The 26314-nt window shown below is 38.5% G+C and overlaps 2 protein-coding genes across 3 annotated transcripts; one reads left to right on the top strand and one right to left on the bottom strand.

The window, feature by feature from the left end:
* The first annotated feature begins 2251 nt into the window (after positions 1-2251).
* Positions 2252-5489, top strand: LOC126695051 (uncharacterized). The gene is made up of 4 exons (XM_050391661.1): positions 2252-2333; positions 2501-2580; positions 2995-4908; positions 5012-5489. The coding sequence occupies exons 2-4, from the start codon at positions 2527-2529 to the stop codon at positions 5075-5077; spliced, it is 2034 nt and encodes a 677-aa protein (XP_050247618.1). The 5' UTR covers positions 2252-2333; positions 2501-2526; the 3' UTR covers positions 5078-5489.
* Positions 5490-14234: 8745 nt separating this feature from the next.
* On the bottom strand, positions 14235-22346 carry LOC126695050 (uncharacterized). Of its 2 annotated transcripts, XR_007645956.1 has the most exons (8): positions 22017-22346; positions 20994-21077; positions 19264-19404; positions 17073-17138; positions 16587-16754; positions 15976-16305; positions 15060-15288; positions 14235-14945 (listed from the first exon to the last, which is right to left on the bottom strand). XR_007645956.1 is itself a non-coding variant. In XM_050391660.1 (7 exons), the coding sequence occupies exons 1-7, from the start codon at positions 22314-22316 to the stop codon at positions 15148-15150; spliced, it is 1230 nt and encodes a 409-aa protein (XP_050247617.1). In that variant the 5' UTR covers positions 22317-22346; the 3' UTR covers positions 14235-15147. The 2 variants fall into 2 exon arrangements, 1 of the variants encoding a protein (XP_050247617.1); XM_050391660.1 differs by having other exon boundaries at positions 14235-15288.
* Between the last annotated feature and the right edge of the window lie 3968 nt (positions 22347-26314).

The following is a 26314-nucleotide window of genomic DNA, read 5'->3' as shown; positions in this document are numbered from 1 at the left end:
GTATAGTTCTGGCTTCTTCCCGAGGGACCTGTCTTCCTGCTATCCCGTTCCTTCCTATCTTCCGTCCGTCCCTTCTTTGGACGTGGGGCTTGTTCTGAGTGTCGAGCTGGGTGCGCTTCCATCCTTTCAGCTCTTTTCCTCTTCTTGGCTATGATTGCATCTTCTGCATTCATGAAGTTCTGAGCCGAATGGACGAGCTCGGCCATGGTTTGAGGCTCCTTCTCATATAGCTTGTGGATAAATAAATCCGAATTAATCCCGTTGTGGAAGGCTGCCAGTAGAAGCTTGTCGTCCACCTCGTCCACACTAAGGGCTTCTCTGTTGAAGCGAGTGATGAATGACCGCAGGCTTTCATTCTCCCCTTGTTCTATGGTCAGCAAGCTGGACGAAGAGCGCTTGTGCCTCTGTCCCCCGATGAAATTGTTAACAAACAATTTGCTTAACTCTTCGAAAGAACTTACGGAACTTGGGGGGATTTTACTGAACCAAACCCGTGCCGGGCCTTTAAGGGTAGTAGGGAAGGCTCGACACATGATTTCATCAGGGACCCCCTGAAGGTGCATTGTTGTCTTGAATGTTGCAATGTGATCGAAGGGGTCACGCGTCCCGTCATACGAGTCCAGGGAAGGTAGTTTGAACTTTGATGGTAGAGGGTGGCCATTGATGGAAGCCGTAAAAGGAGAGTCAGTCCTGTGGACCAAATCCTCTATAGGATTCGTTCTTCTCATGTTCTCCTTCATCTCCTCCATGACTTTCTTCATTTGGTCCATCTCCTCTTTCAGGTGTGGCACTGTCCGTGAAGTGGTGCCTCTAAACTGACTTCCAATCTCAGTATTCTGTGTGTCACCATGGCCTTGCGTCTGCCCTGCATGCTCCTCACGTGTCTGTCTCCTGTGAGTGATCTCCATCCTTAACTCCTGGTTTTGGCGAGTCAATTCCGCCATTGCAGCCGCCATGGATTGCATATTTTGAACGGAAGACGTTTGCATGACTGGTGCGGATTGGCGATCACGCTGAGGATCACTTGAAGCGCCTCTGCTTCCCTGACGGCCAGGGCTAGTAGCCCTCGACCTGGTCCTGACCATCCTAACCTTTTTGTCGCGGAAAAGAAAGTCGCAAAACAACCTTCGTTTCCCACAGACGGTGCCAACTGATAATGTTCGAAATCAGTAAGGTAGAATGGCCTGGCTTCGGTGGGCTGTTCAAGCGGTTGATGGCCTGCAAGGAAGAGAATGCGATCAAAAGAGGAGACCGGAGAAGACCGGTCGAACCCCCTCCGATGGCGAAGTTAGATTTGTAGAAGAATAAGTTCCAAGTGTTTTGGAAATGTGTCTGAGAGAAAAGACTTACCTCTGTCGGGTCCAGACCGGTCTCTTATATAGGGAGCCAGGGGCGGTTATTTGTTCGATAACCTCCCCAGGTTTTGTGGAATCCAACAACTCCGGAGTAACCTCCCTCAACGGATATAAAATGGTAACTGCTAAATGGAGGTTAATTTATTCGAAGGGTTTGTCGAGATAGTTGAGGGTTGCTGAAAGTCTAAGTGTTGAGGGTTCGTCCGTCTGGTGTAGGGTGGTTTAGTCGTCCAAGGATATTTGACGACTTCTCATGGACGAACCTCATGGACGATCTTTTCGTCCTTGGGAGACTTAAACTTATGGAGTGGTGCTATTATTTAATGGACGTCTCTCCTTCTTCTGGGTTGACTCTTGGATCAATCTGCGCTGTAGGCTCTGGACGAACCCTTTGGACGAGCTGGAGATGGATTATTTTCCGCTTCTCTATCAATACTAATTGGTATTAATATTCGAGTATTCATGGGCAAACTTTTCGGGTAGGGTATGGGTATACCCGATCCATACCCTACCCATGACCATTCCTAGGTAAGACTAACATTAGAGTGCAAAGTATAATAAAGATTATAGTTTAGGGTGCAAAGCGTGCATTCGAATAGTTTAGGGAGCAAAATGTAATCTGGTGTATAGTTTAAGGTAGTAAAATGTAATTTTTCCAAATTTAAGTCTCTGTTTTGGTACTCCACTCAAATACATGTTTTCAGTTTTTAAACAATATTACACGTATTTTTTACACTTTTTTACCTACACATATTTCCACACACCACATGTATTTTCACATATATTTTTAAACACATATTTTCAATTTTTAAGTGCATGTACAAAACATCCTATAAATGGTCATTCCTATTTATAGAGAGAATGATTTGTAATTTAGCCAAAAAGATAGACTCCGTATAAAGAGAGACACGTGAACACAAATGGTTTTGTGAAAGGTATAAAAGGAAAAGAGCGTTGGGGGTCCAAACTCAAAACTAGGTCCGTTCTTAAATCTAAAGAGTGGAGGAGCACTGCCTTCAATTTTATACTCTGCGATTTCCGATTCCCTTAAACCTTCCTTCAATCCCGACTTTTTTTTTTTTAATCGTCTAACTCTTAACGTTTTTGGTTTTTCTTTGTTTTATATGTAATTTTGATTGTTGCAGACTTGCAGGTAAGGTAAGTGATCCAGATGGGAAAATCCTCTTCTTCTTCCAAGAAAAAACGCTCCAAGAATTCCTCTCAGGTTTTTACTTTCTCTCTAAATTTATTTATGTTTACGTAAAAACTTTGTTCTTCGATTTTCTGTTTTACCTTTCCGTTTTTTTGAACTGTAAAAGACTAACCTTTATTATGGTTCTTGGGAAAATTCTCTAAAAGAAAAGAAAATCTAGGTACTGAAACTTAGGCTTCTTTTTGTTTACTGGGTCCCCATATATATATAAAATTATAGTATTTAAACTCTGTTGAGATGAGTGGATGGATTAAGAATATTGTGGTTAAGTTTTGTTTTTGAGATCCTAATTTATGGGAAAAAGGAAAAAATAAATAAAATTTGTATTTTTGATTTAGTTTATTTGTGTATCTGTTTATGGGTCTTTGAATTTTGTGTTCATAATGGCAACTAATGTATGTATGCACGTGAATGTCACTGGTGTAGGGTCGAACAAGGAAGGGAAGTAAGAGTAGGAGGGTTAAGAAATATAATAAATCCAAGAAGCTTCGCCGCCGTGACGATTCTCTTTCGTCGGAAGAAGATGATTCGAAGATTTCTGTATCAGTTTCATGTTCTAGTTCTGAGGATGATTATAAAAGTAGAAGGGCTCGTTCTCGTACTCGGAAAGATGTGAAAGGTAGCAAGAAGAGGGCTCAAAGGCGCTCTTATAGCTCTGAAAGTGGTGAGGAGAATACGAAAAGGACTCGAGGGCATTCTCGTAGGCGTGAGAGTAGCGAGGAGTCTACTCGTGTGAGGAAGAAAATTGGGTCAAAGAGAAAGGAGAGCTCTGAGGTTGGGAGGAAGACCCACAAGAAGAAGAAGCCTAGGAGAGAAGCTAGTGTAAGTTCCATAGGTAGTGGGTCGTGCAGCTGCTCAATGTGTCAGGTCAGGAGTACTAGCAGTCATGAGAGAGAGTTTGAGAGACATAGAGGCCGGTCTGAAAGAAGAGAGAAAGAGAAAAAGAAAGTGGAGAAGGTTAGAAGTGGAACTAAAAGGATTAGATATAGATCAAGGAGTTGTTCTTCATGCAGTCAGAGTATTGAAAGTTACAAATACCCAAGTGAGGAGAAAAAGACAGGTGAGAACAATTCGAAGCGTCTGAGATCAGTTATTACAGTAATGGAAGAGGAAAATGAAGACAGGGTGTCAAATAAGGATGAGTATAAAGAGGAGATTGTATATGACAATGATGATTACCCTTCGTGCAGAAGCAATGATAGTAATGATGGGGGATATAAGAGGGAGCTAGATCATCAGTCAAATGTTGCAGCTGCGAAGAAAATGAGGGTAGACAATGAGAAGGGAGAAGAACCTGTAATTTCTAACATCAGAATCTCTGAACTTACAGAAAGTGGCAAGGACATTGAGAATCAATACAATGGATGCAATCCTAGCAGCAGTGGGGTTGGGAGAAATGATGGTGTAAAAGGAAAAGTGGCCGAGGTTTCTGGTCATGCGAATGGTGACAATATGGAATCAATTTTAAGACAAAGGGCTTTGGAAAATTTAATAAAGTTTCGAGGAGGGCTCCAAACAAATGCAAATACTCCTGCCAGTAAGAAATATAAAAATGATGATGATGTGAAGCAACCACCCACTGCAGAAGCTGAATTGGTTCAAATTAATCTCCCTAAGGAGGATGGTGCTAAAATTGTCGGTACAAATCCCCCCCAGGAGGATGATGCTAAATTGAAAGGTACAACCAAAGAAGTAAGAGAGATCAGAGTGCCTGCACTGAGGAGAGATGGTGCTAAAATTGTTGGTACAAAGTCCCCCAAGGAGCATGATGCTAAATTGCAAGATGCAACTGGAGAAGTAAGAGAGATCAGAGTGCCTGCACTGAGGAGACTTTCCAACTTTCCTTTACGAAATGACGAAAAGATTCCAGATGGGAAGGATGTGGGCCACAAATCTGGGTCTGCTGAGCAGGAATATCCTTGTGCACCTGATCAGGTGGCTATTGCTGAGAAGCCCCATGAAAATGTCAATTCAGCTGTTGGTTCTGTAATTGCCAGACCAAAGTTGGTTACACCATTAGCAAGGCAAAATTCATTTAAAACTCACTCCACTCTGAAGCAAACACCCACTTCAGGGGAATCTCATCTGGCAAATGTGTCAGTTGCTGGGAAGACTTTAGGTAAGAGTGCTGCTGAACCTGCTCAAACTGTGAGGCCAAGTAGCAATAATAGCGATGAAGACATTAAAAAAGCAAGTGGTTCTGCTGCTCCCAAGTCATCTTCTAGTGGTAATTCCATATTAGCTGAGAATAGTTCAAATAAACCACAAGGGGAGGCTACAGAGGGCTCACAGTTTGAGCAGAAGACAATGACTGTGATGCGGGGTGGTGAAATGGTGCAGGTAGGTTTTTCAATCTAACTTACGTTATTCTTTACTCTCCAAGGAAGTATCCTGTAACTGTACAATTTTTATAGTTTAATAAGGTCTAAATATTTTTGTGCAGGTGAGCTACAAGGTTTACATCCCTAAGAAAGCCTCTGCTTTGGCTAGAAGGCAACTAAAGCGCTGATGTTAGAATCTGCAAATAGGGTGCACTTTTCTGAGAGCTTTAAAGCCCCAGGTGATGGTCATCTTGCTTGCTTCAATGAAGAAGGCATCTTGCTGATAAAAATATATATATATATATATATATATATTGCAGCTTCTGAAGCCTTCATAAGCGAAGAAATTTTTGGTGAAATATTTATTTAATGATCATTAATCAGTTCACTAATGTGCCTCCTGTGGTCATCTTAATGACCCAATGGTAAAATCTTGTATTGCCAAGTGTGTGGGTTTCAATCTTGATGATGTCGAGCTCCGTAATCATTTTATTAAACTATATTTGTTGTGATCTTTATATGGTTGGATGGTTACCTTGGGTAGCATCACTGCTTTCTCTTATATAGAGTTCATAGATCTATGAAATCTTCAATTTTAGTTTGTTTTTTTATGAGTGACTTGAATGAACACATTGTAGATTTGATCTCTCTCTCTTTTGAATAAAATTATTTTACTCATATAGAAGCGTGCAAAAACAGCATATTTTCTTAGAATGAAAACAGCAAGGTTGTTGTTTAGCTCTTTACAGTAACATGTTTTATATATTTGTTGAGCTGTGATTTCTTGTTATCACGTAATCATTCATATCCATGAAGAGTGCGTGATTCTGGTATGAGTGCACCCAGTGCTCCCACCCTGCCTTTTCCACCCCACCCTCTCCCTCAGCCACATCCTTTACAACTCCCACCACCACCACTTCTTTCCTCTTTCCCACAACACCTTCCACTACCTAATGCACAAGCCTTTCCACCTTTCGCTACCCCAAATTGTTTCCCCACATCCCACATTATTTCTTCCCTACAAATCCTATCCCTCTCCAACAACCTTGCTATTGGCCAAGTCAATTTGGTCAGTACATACACCGACTCAACCATCCCTACCCATCAAGAACCTTAATCCTCCTATGTTGCAGCCCTTACCTAAACTCAAGTCCCATATTTCACAAGCTAGGCCTTCTCCTTCACCTGGGGGATGGGGGAGTTTTGCTTCTTTTTCTTTTTCTTTTCGTATGGACACAAAGGCCTTCTTCTTGGCTTTTGATGGAGGTTGTATGGATTCTTATTCCATCACTGAAAAACGGGGCAAGCATCATGGCTCTATTCGGGTTGGTAGATTGGGTTTGGATTGGACCATTGCATGCTTGGTAGAGTTATGTAGTTGGGATTTTTGAGCAACATTTTTTCAAACGGTTTCATGAGAATTATAAAATTTTGGAGTGTTCTAGTAGGTGGAATAAGGGTGTTTTTTTTTTTTTTTTTTTTTTTTTTTTTTTTTTTTTTTGTGGAAATATCTAAGTATCATAATAGGGCAAGACGCGGTTGTTTGCGTGTCCCAAAAGGATTTCATAAGGGTGGCTAGGCTTTTCTTGGAAGGAAGTTGCGTGATATTTTCTTGGGAAAACCAATTCCTAGGCCAGGAAAGGGGGTGGTTGTCGGTGGTCTTGGGTCTGTAAAATCCACCAGTAATTCAAGGAACCATGATTGGAAAGAAATTAATAGGCACATCAAATTAGGAAGTGATTTAGGTTTGGAAAAGTAGTTTCCAAAACTTTCTGGCAATTTAAATCAGAAGGAGAGATTTGAGGAATTTGATTTAATTCAAAAAACAAATATTCCAACTCACCTCGTATCTAGCGAATGCGTGTATTTTATTTTAAGTGGATTCAGGCCATTTTTCTTTAAAAATTTCTGCTAACCTTGAAGGTAATGGCCAACGATTGGTGAAGTGGGCTAATTTTGTTCAACCCAAAGCCATTAAGGACGTTTTATCAACTACTGGGCTTGGGCCTATTACGCAAGCCCAACATGCCCATGTGGCCAAAACCCAGCCGTTACAGTCTAGTGCCTTAAATCACATGAAAACACAAAGCCTTTCATGATCATGCGAGATGGGTGAAGGTTCGGGCTCCCACAACTTTGCTGAGAAGTCACTGCTGGTGGCTCCTAGTACCAGCAAGATGGGAATGGATTTTTCAAGATCCAACGAGGGTCCTGCTGTGGTTGTGGTTACAAGTTTTCGTTTGGTGGACTCTCCATGCAACAGCGCTGAGGTGGGGGGTTTTTCCTACTGTCTTAGTTGCTGATGTCCCAGTGATGGACTGTCCAATCAGTGGGGGAAGGATTTGCGTGTTTCAAACTTCGATGGACAATCCAGCTTCACTAATCCTGTGGATTCTTTAATTGTGGGATGTCCGACGACGCATTCGATGTCTTCCAATATGCATTTCCATCCATCTTTGTTAGAACAAAATCGTTTCTCTCCTCTTTCTGAGTTGGTTTCTGATACTTTCAAAGAAGAGAATTTGTTGTTGAATTGGGTCAATCCCACTGGGTCAAATAAGGATGAGGATGATCAAAAGTTGCTGGAATTTGTACCTCCGGCTCAATGGGATCCTAATGGGGGTTTGATTTTAATGACAAAGGAAGGTGACCTAAATGACATTTCTATGGAGGATGACTAGGAGCCTTTAGTTTGGGTAAGTAAGATGGTTAAGGGCTTCAGTAAGTGGGTGGGTTTCCCTTTGATTCCTGTGAGAGGCAGTGTGTTGATTTCTTTCAACGACTTGAGAAAGTGTGGGAGAAACAAGCTGTTGTAGGTAGTCTTCGCCGCACTACTTCTTCATCTAAAAAAGGTATGAGGGAATTACGGAATTTAGTTTCTATAGTTAATTATTATGGCAATTTGGTAGATGAACTAGAGAGGTTGTGAATTTAAGTGGGTTGGTCCTCATAAGAAGGATATTGTGAAGAATTTACTCAAGGAATGGAAGTGTGATGTAGCATGTTTTCAAGAAACCAAATTGGACTGTACCAATTCTTTTGTTGTGAAAGGTCTTTGGGGCAGCCTTTTTGTAGATTGGGTAGCTTTGGATGCTGTTCACACAGCAAGAGGAGTTCTCATGACCTAGGACACAAAGGTGTATGAGAAAATTGATTGTGTGGTGGGTAGCTTTTTTGTTTTTGTCTTGTTGAAGGGTGTGGTAGATGGTTTTGTTTGGTTATGTATGGGAGTGTATGGCCCAACTAATGCCAGTCTTAGGGATGCTTTATGGGCAAAGCTTGATAGTGTGAGAGCGAGATGGAGTTTGGCTTGGTGTGTCTTTGGTGATTTCAACATTATTAGATATCCGGCAGAGCAACTTGGTTGTACTTCGTTTAGTTCAGCCATGTCCAAATTCTTAGATTTTATCGAGAGGAATTTTATGGTTGATCTACCTTTGGTCGAGGGTAAGTATACATGGTTTAGAGACTCTGTGAATCCTTCTATATCTCAAATAGATAGTGTTTTGGTTTTAGTTGACTGGGAGGACCATTTCTTAGATGTGATTTAAAGGCCTCTCCTTCGTATGGTTTCAGATCATTGTCCTCTTCTCGTAGAGGCAGGTGACATGGCGAGGGGGAAGAGTTCCTTTAAGTTTAAGAATATGTGACTTAAAGCAGAGGGTTTTGTGGATCAAGTTTGGTGTTGATGGAAGGGATATCATCTTGTGGGGCCCCCTAGTAATGTTCAAGCATGTAATTTCAAGGCTCTTAAAGGAGACTTAAAGTATTGGAATAAAAATGATTTTGGGGATGTGCATTTTAGAAAAACATGTTTGTTTTCTGAGTTATTGGATCTTGATATAAGAGAAGGGATGCAAGTGCTATCTATGGTAGATAAAACAAGAAAAACAGAGATCAAGGCAAATATCAAGTTTTTAGCTTCCTTGGAGGAGATTTCTTAGAGGCAAAAATCAAAGGCTTTGTTCTTAAAAGAGGGGGATTATAACACTGGGTTTTTTCATTAGCTTGCCAATTCATACCTTAAGGGGTGTGGTGGTTGATGGCATTATGTATGAAGATGAGTTAGATATTCAAGATCAAGTGGTGAGTTTTTATAAGAGTTTATATCAGGAACCTAAATCTTGGAGGCCCACTGTTGATGGGTTAAAATTTGCTAGTATGGATGAGTCTGATCAGTTTTCACTTGAAAGGGAGTTTGATGGGTTAGAATTTGCTAATATGGGTGATGCCGTATACAGTTGTATCTCTTCTTTTTTGCTTGGAGGAATTGGTTGGGAACTTATTCTTCAAATGTTTGGATTATGGTACCAACATGTCTTATGTGGTTAGAATGGAAGGAACGCAATGCCCGAACTTTTGAGGATATTGAGAGATCTATAGATTTGTTGAAGACTTTGCTAGCTAGACTTTGTGGTCTTGTATTTAGGATCTTACGCTTTGTATTTCCTTGTCCAAATTTCGTATCTCTATTAGACTTTCCTTTTGATTTGATTATATTTGTTTCAAGTGCAGTGAGTTTACAATTGTAAACACATTGTTCTTTTCTTATCAACAAAACTCTTATTACCTATCAAAAAAAGGCAAAAGCTTAGGGAAGAATTCATGACTCATTGGCAATGGGATCAGTACTTCATAATTCCAGTTGGATTCTAAGTGGAATTAAATAGGCTAAATTGCAATTGCAACCTCTAATTTTACTTAAAATTCAATTCAATTTTCTAAACTTCACTTTCACTCAATTCAATTATCTAACTTTCAATTTTGTTCAATTTAGTCCTTCTGTTAGTCTCTGATGGTATTAATTTTCGATTTTGTTCAATACAATACTAAGTTGTTGTTAAGATCCTTAACGACTTAATTATGATAGAAACAAATGAGAGGACTAAAGTGAACAAATTTGAAACTTAAAGGACTGAATTGAATAAAAGTGAAGTTAATTGGCTGAATTAAATTTTAGGCAAAATTAAAGTGTGCAATTTGTAATTTATCCAATTAAATATTTCCCAAATGACAACCCTATGATTAATGATGCATTAATTTTGTATTTGATTTGATAAAGTGGAGATACCAAAGATGATTTGATTCATATGAGAATAGGGTTAATGAAGTAGAGAAGTACATTAGTAGTATTGTGTAATTGTAGAATACCTATTAAGTTAAAAGGAAATTGTTTATAAGATTGCTATAAGACCACCTATGCTCTTTGGTACTAATTGTTGATCTGTTAAAAAGCAACATATTCATAAAATAAGTATAGTTAAAATGAGAATGTTAAGATAGACTAGTGAAAATACACAAAAAAGTAGCATTCAAAATGAGAAAATTCGCTTAAAAATAAGAGAGATCCTTATTGATGAAAAGATAAGGGAAAGTTGCTTAAGATGAGTTTGGTAATTGTAAAGTTGTGATTTTCAATTCAATTTTGTTGGCTTTAATTCCGTGTCAAATTTGATTATAATTCTTCAATCATTTACCTATATGTTTGTGAGATTAAATGTAATGGGTTCAATGTGGAAATTGCTGAAGAATTGGTAGGAATGGCAAAAATTATCCGACTTGTGGGTACCTGACCCTAATGGGGCAGGTTTTAATCGACCCATGAAACAATAGGAGTTGGTTTGAGTTTTAAAAATCCAACCCATATATGGGTTTAGGGTGGGTGCGAGTATTAGGCATACCTGCCCCGAACCCGACTCGTATACGTGCAATATTACTAAAATACCCTAAGTATGTGTGTGTGTGTGTGTATATATCACTAATTATTCCTATTTTCCAAACCCTAACTTATCTTAATTTCAATCTCTCTTAGCCACCCCCCTTAAGCCCTCACTCTCATTCAATCACTCTCACCCACCCTCACAACCTCACTCTCACTCTCACTCAACCGCTCGCTCCTCCTTGCGTCTCCACCTTACCGTTAACGCCAGCGGCAACCGCCCCCCTCTATCACCGACCACCATGACTCACTCTCACTGACTTGGGTTCGTTCTCCATTTTTTTTTTTTTTTTTTCGGGTTCATTTACTCTCTCATATTTATTTTATTGGCTTCGATTCTAATTCATCTTATATTCTTTTAGTCAATCATCATAACCTGGGTTGTATGATGTTTTTGTTATCTTTGGTTTCTGAAAGGCATGGCAGGGTGGGGCAGCGCCCCAAAGGGGCCAATAGGGGCAGGTATAGGGGCAAAAAAAAATCATTTAGTTAACAAGGAGGGTTTGGGTAGTGGAGGGTGGGTGACAGGTTGGGTGACAGGGATAAAGAAACCTACTCCGAACCTGACCCGCTGCCATTCCTAAGAACAGGGTATTTCGCGATTGACTCGCAAGTGGTGCAACCCACAAAAGGCCACGTGAGGAGCACATTTTGGAAGATCAAAAGACTCAAGTGTCAGAGGTATTTCACGAGTGGCTCGCAACTTGGCCAACTCGCAAGATGCGCGGACAGTTGTATGTGAGTGCTTTCCTCATTTATTTATCCACACTATAAAAGCCCTAATCACCCATGAAATAGTAAGAAGAGTTTCGAAGAGAAAACCCTAGAAATCCATTGGAGAGTCAGAGATTGCTTACCTACAATTCTCTACACATTTCTCTTAGTTTTCTTTACTCTCTTCCCTCTCTAATTCCGTATCCTTTTAGAGGCTCTTAGCCCAAACACAAACCACACACATTCAGAGTGTTGTGCGTTTATTTGAAGCATTTAGGAAGCATTGGGTCGTGCCAATATATGGTGGATGCAATTGGGGATAATTGCAGGATCCAGAAAGCTAGTGAAGACAAGGCTTGGTGAAGTCCGTTGGTAGCTAAAACTTGAAGGGTCTAAGTATAGAGGGTAGACTAGGCTTGGAGGGTCTATTTTGTAATCCTTGTACTCCAACTTATTTACTAGTGGATCGATTCGGCTTGGAGGGCCGTGGAGAGATTTTTATGCCAAGCACTTTGGTTTTCCTCTTCGATAACACATAGCGATGTTATCTTATGTTCGCTTCTTTCTTCCCTTTACTAGTTGTGTTTATTACTTAATTGTAAATTATGTATGCCCATGCACTAGGTAGTAGTCCTGGTTGATTGCACATTGATTACTCTTGTTCCACATTTAATTGAGTAGATTAAAAGCAATCCAGCCGTAATTTTTAAAATTGGGGGGTCTAAACTAGCTCTTGTATTTGTTACATCGAGCTTTCAGTAATGTTCATAGGAGTAGTTAATATACTAGTAAGAAAGAGTGACTTGATTCAAGTTAAGGGAATGAAAAAATGTAAAAAGAAGACAAAAAAAAAAAGGGATAAAATATTAGATACTCCTAGAGTATGGTGACATGGTACTTCTTTCTTTAACATTCATAGTAGATCCCACCATTAATTTAATTAGTGGGGTTCACCTGAATGACAAAGAAGGGAGTACCATTTCACCTAATAAGTACTAAAAAATATAACATTAGTTGAAATAGTAAAAAAAGAATATGTTAATTATGGATGTGCATAGGTTGGATTGGAGGGGTTTTTTCAACCCACTATTTTAAAAACTGGACTAGACCAACCGATTCAACCAATTCAATCGAGGAGCCGGTAAAAACTGGGAAAAACCAATAAAAACCGAGAACCAAAGGCAAATCCAGTTTTGCCTCAGGTCCAGTTTTTAAAACCATGTTTCAACCTAAACCATCATTGTATGGTTGAGAAATTCCCAATCTAACCCAATCCAACCCACATGAGTTGGGATTAAGTAGCTAGGTTGTACTTATATGTTTCATGTCTTAAAACAATTTGGGCTTTCATAAATTGTTTAACCAATTTTTTTTTCCAATAAATATTATAATTACATAACATGTATATATTATATTCTAAATTTCCAAATTCATCAACGCTAATTCTCAAAATACCAAAATAAATCAAACTAATAATTAAAATACAAATAATAAGATAAAATAATATATATGGTGGATCGAGTAAGGGTCAAATGGGTTGGAAAACTATCAACCCCCACTTGACCCAACCTGAGGCTCAAATTTAAATTACACTCAATCCAAGGCCAAAATGGCCCATTAGCATGTTTTTTTGAACTATTTAGCAACAGAGCACTATTTCGGAACTATATAGCAATATACCACTTTTTCTGGTACTCGAGCTTGGTGAGCTCGAGTACCATGTTTTTTACTGGTCAAACATCTTCTCAAAAAAAAAAAACGCCGTTATAGGGCCCGAAAACGTCACTATAGGGCTTAAAAACGCCACTATAGGGCCCCTTGAACCTGTTATGGGGACTTATAAAAAAATTTTGCAGGAAAACGCCGCTATAGGGCCCAAAAACGTCACTATAGGGCTTAAAAACGCCACTATAGGGCCCCTTGAACCTGTTATGGGGACTTATAAAAAAAAATTTGCAGAAAAACGCCGCTATAGGGCTCGAAAACGTCACTATAAGGCCCCTTAACTTGGTATGGGGGCTTAAAAACGCTGCTATAGGGCCCGAAAACGCCACTATAGGGCTTAAAAACGCCACTATAGGGCTCCTTGAATATGGGGCGACAGTGGATTAAAAAAACATGGTACTCGAGCTCACCAAGCTCGAGTACCAGAAAAAGTGGTATATTGCTATATAGTTCCGAAACAGTGCTCTGTTGCTAAATAGTTCAAAAAAACATGCTAATGGGCCATTTTGGCCCTCAATCCAACCCACAAGCCCACAAAAATTCATCCCAAGGTGTCTGGTTGGGTCAATTTTGTCAAGTTGGTGAGTTGAATGCATGCCCCTAACATTAATTAAATAAGAGACATAGATTGTGACTTCGAATAAAATAGAATAAAGAAAAAGAATATAGGTTGCTAACTTGAACTAATCTACTAAGATCTATAAATGATCTCAAGAAGAAAATTGGGACTGAAGCTTTGTTGTTATTATTGTATAGCTATACTTCTTGGGGACGTGTTTATCTTCATGCTCGTCTAGCTTTCAATTTGGAATGGCTTGGTGTATGCAATATTCTTTTTAATCTCCCATCTCGGTGATTGATGCAACATAGAGAACTTAGTTACAAAAACTAATGTTCGTAATGACCATTTTGTTGAAACTTATTGTAAAGAAATCAATTATGTTATTTTCATATATGGGAAAAATAAAAGGATTTCAGGTGAACCGAGTTTCTGCATTCGAAATTCACTGGGTACAATGTGCATCGAAAATTAGAGTTAAGGTGGAAGACACCTTTCCCATGAGAGTAAAAGTGACGAGGAATTGAGATTATAGTTGAGGTTTATGTTAGCTGTTAATGCACCACAACCCTTCTTTTTCCAGATTTGGGATCCACTATGAACAAAATATATCTAAACACAAACACAATAGTGGTAACAAGATATTCTATTCCAATAGACAAATCAGAATAACTACTGGAAAGGAATTGACAACTTTAGTTGCAATTGTTCATAGTATTTCATCAACTATATCGTAGCTCCAAGCTGAACAATCAAAGATTGTCTATGCAGCACTCAAAAACATGCATAGATGCTGCTTAAAACAACCTCAAGTGCTACTCATTGATTCACTGATAACTCTTAACATTTTTATTATTTTGCTGGTTTAAATTTTAAATAATTACCTTTATTTTGCTAAAATTTTATTTACACAAATTTGGAATCACTTCTAATTCGGTCTCTTGATTTTAAAAACTTGCAATTTACACTTTGGTGCGCTTCTTCAGTCAACATCCATTAAAATCTTCTGGTTAACTAACCCAAAAAGAATGTCGTTTTGATAAGAAAAATATAAAAAAATGACGTCAATTTTAGGCAGGTTAGTGGCAAAATTGTTATGGATAATAACAAGAAGTGTATATTGACATCATTGTAATAGTTGAGTGTAAATTGCAAGTTTTTGAAAGTTTATTGCCGGTTTAGAAGCAACTCCTAACTTAGAGGGTGTAAAATACATTTTAAACTTTTTGTTTGTTTGTTTGTTTGTTGATATGTAGATCACAAAATTCTATTATGAAGGTTGTCCGTTTGCCCCAGCACTGCTACAAATCCTGGAGCACTGCATTCATTCCAGACATTCCTGCATGTCAGATTGTGACATCAAAGGCTGAAAATAGCAGGTGGCCTTTTTACTCAGATATAGCAGATGCTCACTCCTTCATATTTCAGGAAAAACTATCAAGTAGCAACTCACAGGTTGTAGAAATCTGCCAGACACCACAAGCTTGGCATTGAACAGCAATGATCAACACATGAAATGCTCAACTTCTTAATCAAGCAACTTATGCTTCTGCAAGCTGAAAGTTCCCTCGGCTGTCAGCAAGATTTCTTTTCTTAATGCCACTCACACATGCCCAACCATCTATTTCTGACACTGATATGCCCTCCAAGAATGGTGAATATTGCTCTATAATATATGAAAGCTGCATAAAATACATACATAACCATCAGAAAATCAGATCCAGGATCCTATATTGACACTGATTCATATGTAAGATTTCAACCCAAATTATCCCACTGACGGAATGCATCAACTGTATGTTCTGTCATCTCATGGGCTTTTGTATATATTGCAAATGGCAAAAACACCCTGGTTTGCATTTGCTGCAACCAATTCGTCCAATGACAAAAGTAAGGTTGGTACATGGTATAAAAGCTGATGATGTATAAACTCTTGGAGACTAAGAAAACCATAGGAACCCCTCAAAGAAGCATTTTCCAGAAACCTGTTTCTCTAGCTTTAAGAATTACTGGCTCTAATTTTTGTTAAGCCCATAACTGCACTATATCAACACAATAAATGCTGACAAAATAAATACTAATGGTAGTAAATGCATAATATGAAAAGTGTTTCAAACTTCTAGTCGACATTTGTTTTCAGCTTTAGAATGATGTGCTTTCTGTGTGTTAATAAAAGGATGGTTTAGATAATATATAACTTAACTAGAACCAGGATGATAGAAGTTCAGAAAAGCATTTCTACTGAAATATTTGGTGAGCTTGCCATACTGGTCATAACTTTATTATTCTATCCCTTAAGGTGATTTCCTTAAGTTTCACATAGGTACACGTCATGCCATGATAATGAATCACCTATGCCATGAAGATACCTGGTCAGATAGAATGCCAGAGAGACCGATGACTGCTCCAGGCTTGGCATAAGACACAATATCATCTGCCAAATCTAATAGAGGATTTAGAAGAATATTAGCAATAACCACATCATACTTCCCTGTTTCAGAGATGATCCCCATTCCATTTGACTCCTGTTCTTCCACAATTCCACATATCCTTTCATCCATAGAGGAAGGACAGGTTTTGCCAGGAACCAGGTGCAGTTGCATTTTCTCAGGTCCGATGTTGTTCAGAGCAGCATTCTGACGTGCAGAAGTAATTGCTTGGGGATCTACATCAATCCCAACTGATAAGGCAGCACCAAACTACACTCCCAGTCATAATGACAAAGTTGGATTTGAGAATTAGTCGGCATTATCAATAATCCATCATTTTACAGAAACTTGTTTGAAAAAAGGAAAAAAAAAAAAATTGATGAGAACTATGGGAAGAATCCAAGAAAGTAGAAAGATAAAAATGGGATTGTGGTAATAAGCAATGTGTATGAGGAGAACTGCAAACACACTAAATAGATTCGTTATAACATCAATGAAGGGTGTTTCATTTTAATTTAATTGGGTCAAGCACAATATTAAGAACTGGATACCTTAAGAGCTGCAATTGCAAGAACTCCAGATCCTGTGCCATAGTCGAAGACAAGTTCTCCCCCCTTGATTAACCTGTGTAGCAGCAATAGACACATCTTAGTAGTAGGGTGCTCCCCAGTTCCGAATGCTAATCCAGGATTCAGAATTATATTTGTTGCTTGAACATCCTGCAAGGTGAGGCAAAACTAATTTTAACTATCCCATATGACAACATTTATATTAAAGTTAACCATGCGAAACAGAGGAGATTGTTCCAGCCGAAAGTTTAAAAGATGTGATTGGGTTTGCATGCTTTGGATGAACTTTCTGAATATTCAGAAACAGAATATACTAGTAGCAGGATTGGGTGTTCACTAATTAAAAGTTATACATAGACCCCAAAACAACATGACTATCAATTTTTTTCAGAAGCTACAGAGTAGTCATATATGGTGAGCAATCATTGCATCAAAACCTTTACAAAACTTGATTTAAGATAAACATACAGGGGGAATTCTCCACTGAGGCACGACCCAAATTCCTTCAATAACTTCAACAGGATGAAACGATTCCTGTAAAAATGGAAAACAAATTTTGAATAATGTGTTGATATAATATAATCAAGAATAAGTTCAACTGAAATTCTTATTCAATGGATTGAAATTTGAAAGTGTTCATTATCAGGGCATTGTTCAATAACGTAAGGCACAGCTTAAGTCAATAGTTATTTAAGTTCCCATCAGAAGCCAAAGTGATGCAGAAAGGGGTGAGGTTAAGGACTTGGATGTGGTAAAGATAGAAGGATTTCACAAGGATGTATAAAAAAATACCAGACTAAATACTTTACCGATAGAACATCTTAGACTGCTTTCTCACCCAAGATATACTAAAAAAAATGTTTTCCTAATATACTAAGATTACAATGACTCAACATAAAACTGAAAGATAAAAGCATATCTTTTAGCTTAAGTCTTCCTGCCATATATTGAAAAGTAGTCAAATTATTAAGTTCAAAGATAACTTCAAAATATAATATTTTAGGTACCTAAACTATAATCCTAGGCAATTAATTCTTGCAGTAAGGATTTTGAGGCCCATTAATAATTATAAGCTAGTGGTAAAGAAAGCCATCAGTGAGAACCATAACATTGTCCCTAATCACCTATTGGAAGGCTATGCACCTACATCACATAATATTTCGGGAGCACAGAATGAGAAAATAACGGTGCCCATCAGAGGTGATTTTGAATAGAATGGAGCCTATGGCTTCAAATAGAATAGAATAGAGGAAAAAAAATACATGTGGCCAAACCTGACTAATTTTCTTTAGGATCCATAACTAACCCAAAAAATTTGGGACTAAGGCTTTGTTGTTGTTACATCAGCCTAAGTGCAAGTGTGGATACTTATATAGTGATTGGCACATTCAATGCTTCTATAAGTACTCAGGCATTGTAGTGGTCAATCATTAGTGGTGGAACAATTCCACCCCCCCCCCCCCCCCCCCTTCCTTTTTTTGGAGGGGGAAAGGGTACCAAGAAAATACAAGCAATTCTTTCCTGTGACATCATCATGAATTTGAAAAGGTAGTGGAATCGTACCACCAATCAGATGTCATCTTCTGCAACAAACTTCTGTAGGATGGGGTGGACTGAAACAAGATTATAACTACTACTTTCTCCAGAACCAAAGACAACAAGGTATCATAGATTTATGCTGCAATCACAAATTCACAATAGCTCCATTGGTTTTGTCTCTCCAAGTTACATCTTGGGTTGTGAAACTAGGTTGACCTTATAGGTTTACTAATTAATTTTTGGGGTTATAGTGCAGCTAAAGAGAGAGTTTTGTCAAAAAAAATTCCTCAGCAAGTACATCTACATTGTCAAGACCATGTTGAACCCAAAAAAAAAAGAATAAAAAAATGTTGTACCACCAGTTAATCAAAGAAACTATTATGCACCCTAGTGATGTTTCCTAGATCAGCTAATGCAAAGGCTGCCAACAGGGGAGCAACATCCTGAGTGCATTTTGGAAAAAGAAAAAACCTTATCATTTTGAGCTATTCCAGGGTCATTTTGTACCTTGAATTAAATTAAGTTAAAACATTTTGCCTTCCTATGAATAAATGAATTTTTTCAAAAAGTGTCAAGCTTTTGGAAGAGGGTGGATAATGGAGTTGAGATAGGGGTGTTAAAGTGGGCCCAGATGTGGAAAAACTCATATTGGTTCCAGAAGCATATCTTAGAGTTAATCTGGTACATCTGAGCCTAATTTTAGTCTTCATTTTAGTTGCTTGATAGGCCACAAACAACCAATGTGTAGATTAATTTTGTGGTTAAAACTTGCTTATGAAAAAAAAAAATTGTTGCTAAAACTCATCAATGATCAGAAGCAAATAAGTATGCAAAGGTAATGGCTTCTGGTCCACACAAGAAAGCTCTTTGATGATTTTTCCCATTAGTAAAAGTGCACTTTTATCCAACTACAGATACACAAAGATGAAAGAAAGAAAACCATTTCATTTAATCACAAAAATCAATGCAACATGCAACATCACATGAATGACATATATAAAACAGATAGAATACAAGACAAGCAAGCAACTAGATCAACATATTAGAAGTGATTTATAAATTAATAAAAATAATCATGAGCTTTATATTGCAAGAAAGATTACATGAAAAGAAATTCAACCTGAGTTTTCTTTATCCAGTCATATTGCTCACCCATTTTAACCTCATAATGAGGAATCTCTTTCAAGCCTATAGAATTTGCAGCATGTGAAATGCACACATTTACATCTTCACCTTCAGGAAATATAGAATCGATAAAAATCTGCATAAAAATTTATTAGTAAGTAAACTGTTTAAAACAATGAGTTTATTTTGTCATGCCTGTAACTTCTATTATGTATTATCAATTGATCATGTCATCAATGACCTGTTAAAGTTTAGCCAATCTAATTTGTGCACATTAGCTTGTCATGGTTGGGTTACTGATTGTGTAAAGCATAACTTGTGGCAGCATATATAGTAAAAACACTGGATCACCTTTTGAAATAGTATCTCATATTTTTCAAACATATGCTGTTTTCTATGTACATATAATTTCAAATTACAAGAATTTTGGTTCTAAAAATCGCTGGGAGGTCAGCATGCTGTGGCATAACAAATAAACACCACCCTCCTATCATTCACCAGGCTTTAGCTTTAGCGCTCAAGAGGGATAAGGATAGAGATCAATGAATATTATCAAAAGAAAAACACATGAAAAGGGAAAGGAAAGGAGGGCAAGAAAAAGACATACAACAAGCAGGAGAAAAAGGGTGGGGGGGTGGGGAGAAAACAAAGGACAGTAAAACCAAAGCTGCTATAGATATCAAAAGCTAAAACAGGGGGAGGTAAACCATTTCCAGGAATGAAGCCTGAATAGTCATTCCTTGTCATATGGTACATACATATATGGTCAAGCCAATTCACAACATAGACACTGATGTAGTGAATCTCCTCCTAGTTATACATATCAGTATCACCATATATATTGCACATTTATAACACTATTCATTCTTGCAGTTTTTATCAAACTCAACTCCTAGAAATGGACTCAACCAAATTCATCTACTAATTCCAATAGATTAGGGTGTAACTCACTTGTTCTCAACAGGTAAGACGTATGCCATTAATTCCAAATAATTGGGACAAGATAATGACACATTATGCTCCTTTCCACTATTGACAGGAATCATGTAGCAGTGAGTGTATCAACAAATTTGCACCATCACACATAAGAAAAACATCTCAAAACTTCAATCTACTTCTGGTTGCTATTTTAACATACATGCAAAATGAACGCTGGAATCGGCATAAAATGGAACCCAAAGTTTTAATTACGTTCAATAATCCACAAGAGATACATTCTCTGTGGTTCCATAATGTATTGCATTACTTGTTTATCTTTCACTTTTTCATTTTTTCCCATACCATATTTGCTACTACATACAATTGTAGCTCACAAGTACTGCTGTCTGCATTTTATATGCTTGCTAAAAGACTACATCAACATCCTAAGTCCCAAAGCTATATTGCATTTAAAGATGTTAGAGAGCATCTTGCTGCATCATTCACTCCAATTAATCCAATTTAGTGAACTTAGAGGCTACTTTTAGCATGGCATAGATAGAGGAGCCAAAAAATAATTTTATCATGGTCTTCCATTTATTGCTCATTTCTCATTATTGTTTGATATCTCAATTGTCTGATACAAGAACTTTGACAGTAAACAGGGACTACAAATTCAAACATAATAGTTTATGAGCACATTATTGACATCCATGACTGAGATAAACCAATAGAAAGGAACAAAAATAAATTAAATGTAACATGTAGCCTTCATAGTTAAATGTAATAAATTTGAAGAGGACCCACCTCATCAGAATTCTTAAAGGTGTCTTCTTCATCTATGGTTGTAGAACTTGCACCAAAGCATAAAAGAGCCTCTGAAAGCATATCCTAGGCAACATGAAAAAATAAAATGCAGTCAGTCATTGGCTATTTCACTAAACTTTAAAAAAAAAACGCCTTAACTAATGAGACAACAAGCACTAATTCCAACCACATATGACCAGTTTTTGCCACAAGTACTCACATAATGATCTTCCTGTTAATATGTTTTTTACATTGAAATTCCAAGTACGGTACTACACACACACACACACACTAACAAGGATTTATGATAATAAGTAAAATACATACGTTTGTTATAAGTATGATAAGTCCAAAAAATATCTTTGAAATCTTATTACTGTTATGAAGTCACTTTTCCTGAGTTGAAATGTGATACTTTGATTTCTCCTTTTCAGTTTTTCCCCCTTGATTTTATGCATTAGCATAATTTTATCCTATTTTGGGTTATTCAAGAAAGCAGTTGTGGATTCATCCTAGGAATATTGACCATGCTTAGAAAGATATCTATCTACGTGCTTCCATTGAAATCTTTTGTAAAATTATGTGAGTTTACAACTTAGACAAACATATCTTCTCTTTATTATTTGCCAAATATTCTTCTGGTGATTCTTATATTTAGAATCAAAGCTTGTAATTAATTCTTTAAAAAAATTACTCCATCATCACTTACTGTACAAGCATGACAGTCGAACTTACAAAAAAGCCTACCACAAAGCATAGCTCTTCCTTAATATTAAACTACCCGATGACTTTTTATTGAATTAATAATTTGAAAATTCTATTGTTGAGTTACATATTAAATATTCTCTACATTCTTAACATGCATATCAAATTTCATGTCAATCAAATATTATATGTTAAGAGATTCGACCCGGAATCAAACCCCACAAGAATAACCATTTATACACTTACATATACAAGTATTTAGTTAGTACTATGTCTGCTGATAAGAGAAAGAGAGAGAGAGAGAGAAAAGAAGCTCACAGCCACGTCTTTTCGACAGCAAATGTGAACGGAGAGGTACGAAGGATAAGTGAAAGACTCCTCCGCTTTCGTGGGTATACAAGAAGAAGAAGAAGATGAAGGCTTTGCAGTGTTCGAAAATGGGGTCCATGGTGATGGGTCCTGGGCCTTGTAGCTTGTTGTGAGGAAGAGAGTAAGGGGGGAGTAAGGTGGGTGGAGGAGACGACTGCGCCTACGTAAGAGTGTGTGGGAAAAGTGTTTGAAGAAATGGGTCAGAGGGGCTGACATTTTTTCTGAAAATGGAAATGGAAGGTGGGACATTCATTGAACGTAAGGTTCAGGATTTTTTTTTCAAAATAATACTAAAAATTTAAACAATTTCAGTAGTTAGTACTGCACACGAGTTTAAACTGCAGTTTTCAATTTTTTTTGGAAACTTATGTGGGTAAAAAAATGTGTAAAAATAAGTGTAATATTGTTTAAAAATTGAAAACATGTGTTTAAACACATATATCAAACCAGCCCTACGTTTTCAAAATTATTTAGCAAACTAACAATTCGAGAGTGTGAGGGTGCTTTTTCTCTAGCACTCAGGCCCAAGGATTCTGTGCCAAATAGTTGTAGTTTGATGGAGTGGGCTTTGATTCACCGCAACTAAAGGACTGTTTAAGAATCAAGTGATGCACAGGGCATACTTCCTATAATACATATAAACTGACAAACAAAGATATTTATATTGAACAACAATCAAAACAGTAAAGTAATGCAGAAAACAAAACAGTAAAAGGCGCAAAATAATGGTTAGGGATCCTCAAATCAGTAGAGAATATTTCATTGGATTTTTCTTTATTATGATTACAATATGCTCACTAAGACGTGATACAAGGTTCAAGCAAGCTCAAAAATTACAGTTTTAGATGGTTATTCAAACCTCTAAGACTTGCAAAGTTTGATTCTTTTTGAATCCGAGTATGTGCTATGGTGGCTTTTTCTAGGACACCGGGAAGTAATTTTACTAGTTTTCTCTAAGTTTTCTTCTCGACAAAACTTTCTCAATGATTCTCTCCTCCAAAATTCCTCCTCCCACTTCGCAATCCCTCCCCCATTTTTATAGTGTTATTCTAGAGTCTCAGGGGAACTATTGATTTCCCTGTTTTGCCCCCTAGGTACCAGAGTATGTGTTGTGCCCATCGCCCAGAAGGTTCAGTTTCCCTGTTCTTCATTCTTTCCTTCCTTTTAGTTTTGTTTCTTTGAAAGTCCATGGCTGACTACCAATTTCGGAGTATGCTGAGGTCACATTCTTCACGGTCCAGCTTTTGGCCGTCCTTCTTCTTTATCTTTTTTCTCAAATGGGCGAAATCCCACTCTGCCGATTTGAAAATCTTTCGCTGCTACTCCCTTTTTTGTACTTCTTCATTCTGGTTCTCCGAGGTGCTACCCACTTGCGCTATGAGAAGTCGCTGAGTTTTTCTCTTCTTTTTCTTGCTGGGTCACTTGACACTTGAGAAGGACGTGCCCTTCTCCTCTGTTTCTTGTGTTCCTTTTTGTCTTTTTCTTTTGAACTGTCTTAATCTTTTCTTGACTGTATTTACACGCCTGGGGGATCCCGAGCCTTTTGGCAATCTCTAAGGATCCTGACTTAGCTTTCTTGTTCAATCCTCTAACATGGGCTTCTTTTTCTTTTTTTTCTTTTTTTCTTCTTTTCTCATAAGCTTCTGGGCTTGCCCTTTTTCTTCTTGATGTTTTTTGGGCTTCAAGCCTCTTGGGCTTACCATTTCTTCTCTTTTCCGTGGCTCCTTGCTCTTATTTCTTTGGGCCTGAGTACTATGACTTTTTAGACCTCAACATTTAGCCCCCCGAACTTGTGGGTTGCCTGAAGCCCACGCGTGAGTAATTCAGAGTTTCTTAGATTCTATAGGATTTTCTTTTAATTACCCCTGGATTCCCTTCTTTCTTTTTTAGGATCCGGGCCTTTCTTGCTACTTTTTGGTTATCTTAGTCTTTTCTTTGTGTCGTGTTCCTCCATTTTCGTTCCCCGTAACTTCCATTAATAACTGCTAATTAATCTCTTTTTCAAAATTAAATATTTTGGCAACTGACGCGTCTTTCTATACATTGTCTTCTCCAACTGCTCTTTGTGCTTTTATTGCAGGCGTTTTACATTATCTCTTTGCTTCCCTGAGTCTTTCATTCTTAGGTCTCTTTTCTCTCTTTTCAAACAGTCTGTTATTCCCGTTTTCCTTTTTCCATTCTTCCAATCCTCCCTTCTTCTCATCGTTCCCATTGCTTTAATGGCTTCTTCTTCTTCTCGAAAAAGAAGAGAGCGTACCCCCAGCCATTCTGAGGGTGAAGGCTCTTCTGGTTCTGCTTAGAGCGAATCTCATGAAGTCACTGAGCGCCCAGCTTTTCCTTGACGGGACCCCTGGTCCTCTCCCAGCCTATCTTTCCTTCAGGTGTCTCATGGCGAGGCTCCTCTGTCCCCTCATACTTGGGTGTTTTCTGGTCAGGCGGGTTTCGCTGGTTCCGCTCAGGTTCCAGACCCTAGAGAGATTTTTATCTTCAGATTAGGCAGGGACTTCGAGAGGCAATGCCTATCTCTTTTGATTTCGTTCCCGGGAAAATCCAAGGTTGGCCCATCTGGGTGGATAAGGAACTATCCGATGAGGAGTTCGTGGGTCACCTAGAGCGCACTGATATCCTAAAAGCAGTGGCGATTTCCAAGAATCTTGAGGGTTTTAGAGACGCTAAGGGACTCAGGCATCTGGTACGCCGTTGGTGACCTTCTCTTCATACTTTTTTCTTTTCTGTTGATGAGTTGACAATTACCTTGGAGGATGTGGTCAATAACTTCCTTCTCCCGGTATTTGGGGATGAGAATCATTTTGACATTAGTCTTTCTGAAGAGGATCTCATGGTAGAAAATAAGTTGTTTAGCCATTTTGGTGGTCGCACTGCCTCTCCCGACGGTAAGCCAGCCAAGATGGGGAGATGGGTCATGACCCTTTCTCGTGAGAAGGATAAAGAAGTCAGGCGAGCTGGTTTCCTAGCATTTTGGCTTAGCAAATTTCTGTTCAGTGAGTTCCCGGGGTACCGGGTTAAGTCTACTTTCTTTCCGTTAGCAATTAAGTTGGCTCGAGGCGCTCAGTACCCTTTAGCTCCTCTGTTTTTGGGCCATGTTTATTCCCAGTTAGATCAACTTCACAGAGATGAGGCCGAAGGCGATTCTTGTTATGTGATCACTTCGTCTCTTCACTGTGCCATTCTCCAGATATTTATGTGGGACCATTCTTCAGCCACTTTAGCTAAGTGCTGGAATTTGAAGTTTGTGAAGGATAAATTCCAAGGATCCCCGGATATAGTTAAGGGTCTTTGTGGTAATTCGACTGATACTTTCCCCATCATCTTTCGTTGGATTAGTCTGAAAGGTGGTGGTCTCAACCTTGTTGAGTTATTCGATTAAGCAGGAAATTTACACTGGAGATCTCCTCGTGAGTTTGGTCCTAGCTTTGCCTGCAACTCTGTGTTGTCTTCCTTTTTAGCTTTTACAGGGAATACTTTTGATCTACGCCACGGTGACGAGGACAGTTTAGCCTACCTTGCTTACATTAGTCTCTCTTGGCTTCCTGTGCCTTCTTCAAGCGGCCCAAGGTATACTCACTACTTGGCACACCGAGTACTTTGGCAGTTCGATTTTGACCAAGATATTCCCCTAGTTTTTGAGGATATAGTACCGTCTCTCCCCTCTTTGGATCCTTTCTTGAGGCTATAAGCCTTCTTCTATTGGTCATGGAGGAGCCCCCAGTTTGCAGTGCCTAATTCCCAGAGAGGAGTTTTTGCTTCTAATGGCTACACGGGCTACTGGAGAAGAATACAAAAATCTTTTGTTAACTACGTTGGCTTTGGCACAATTAGGGAAACCCCTAATCTTAGTATTTCCTCTGCTCCAACATCCAATAAACGTTTATCCCTGCCCACTGCTGGGATTGTTTCTACTACTGTAAGTAGTAAGACGGGGTTCGCAGAATGGCATGCCTCTAGGGGAGGCTAGGTAACATATGCACAAGATTTTCCCACAACTTGGTTGGGTTGGGGTCTTATTATTGGTACTTCCTCCGAGGTACCTATTAAGAAGGGTGCAATGGAGACAATAGGCACTGCTACCCCCGCGGGTAAAGGCAAGGAGATTAGGCCAGAAAAAATGAAAGCAGTTGATGTTGAAGAAAGTACAGAAGGCATGAAGGCTGGTCCCGAGGCAAAAAGGAGAAAGACTAGGAAATCCCAAAAATAGTTGGTGTCTCAGGAGGAAAAGGAAGTCGGGC

This window comes from Quercus robur, chromosome 8, assembly GCF_932294415.1.
Source record: "Quercus robur chromosome 8, dhQueRobu3.1, whole genome shotgun sequence".
Lineage (NCBI taxonomy): Eukaryota > Viridiplantae > Streptophyta > Magnoliopsida > Fagales > Fagaceae > Quercus > Quercus robur.
This window is presented reverse-complemented; position numbering and strand designations above follow the sequence as displayed.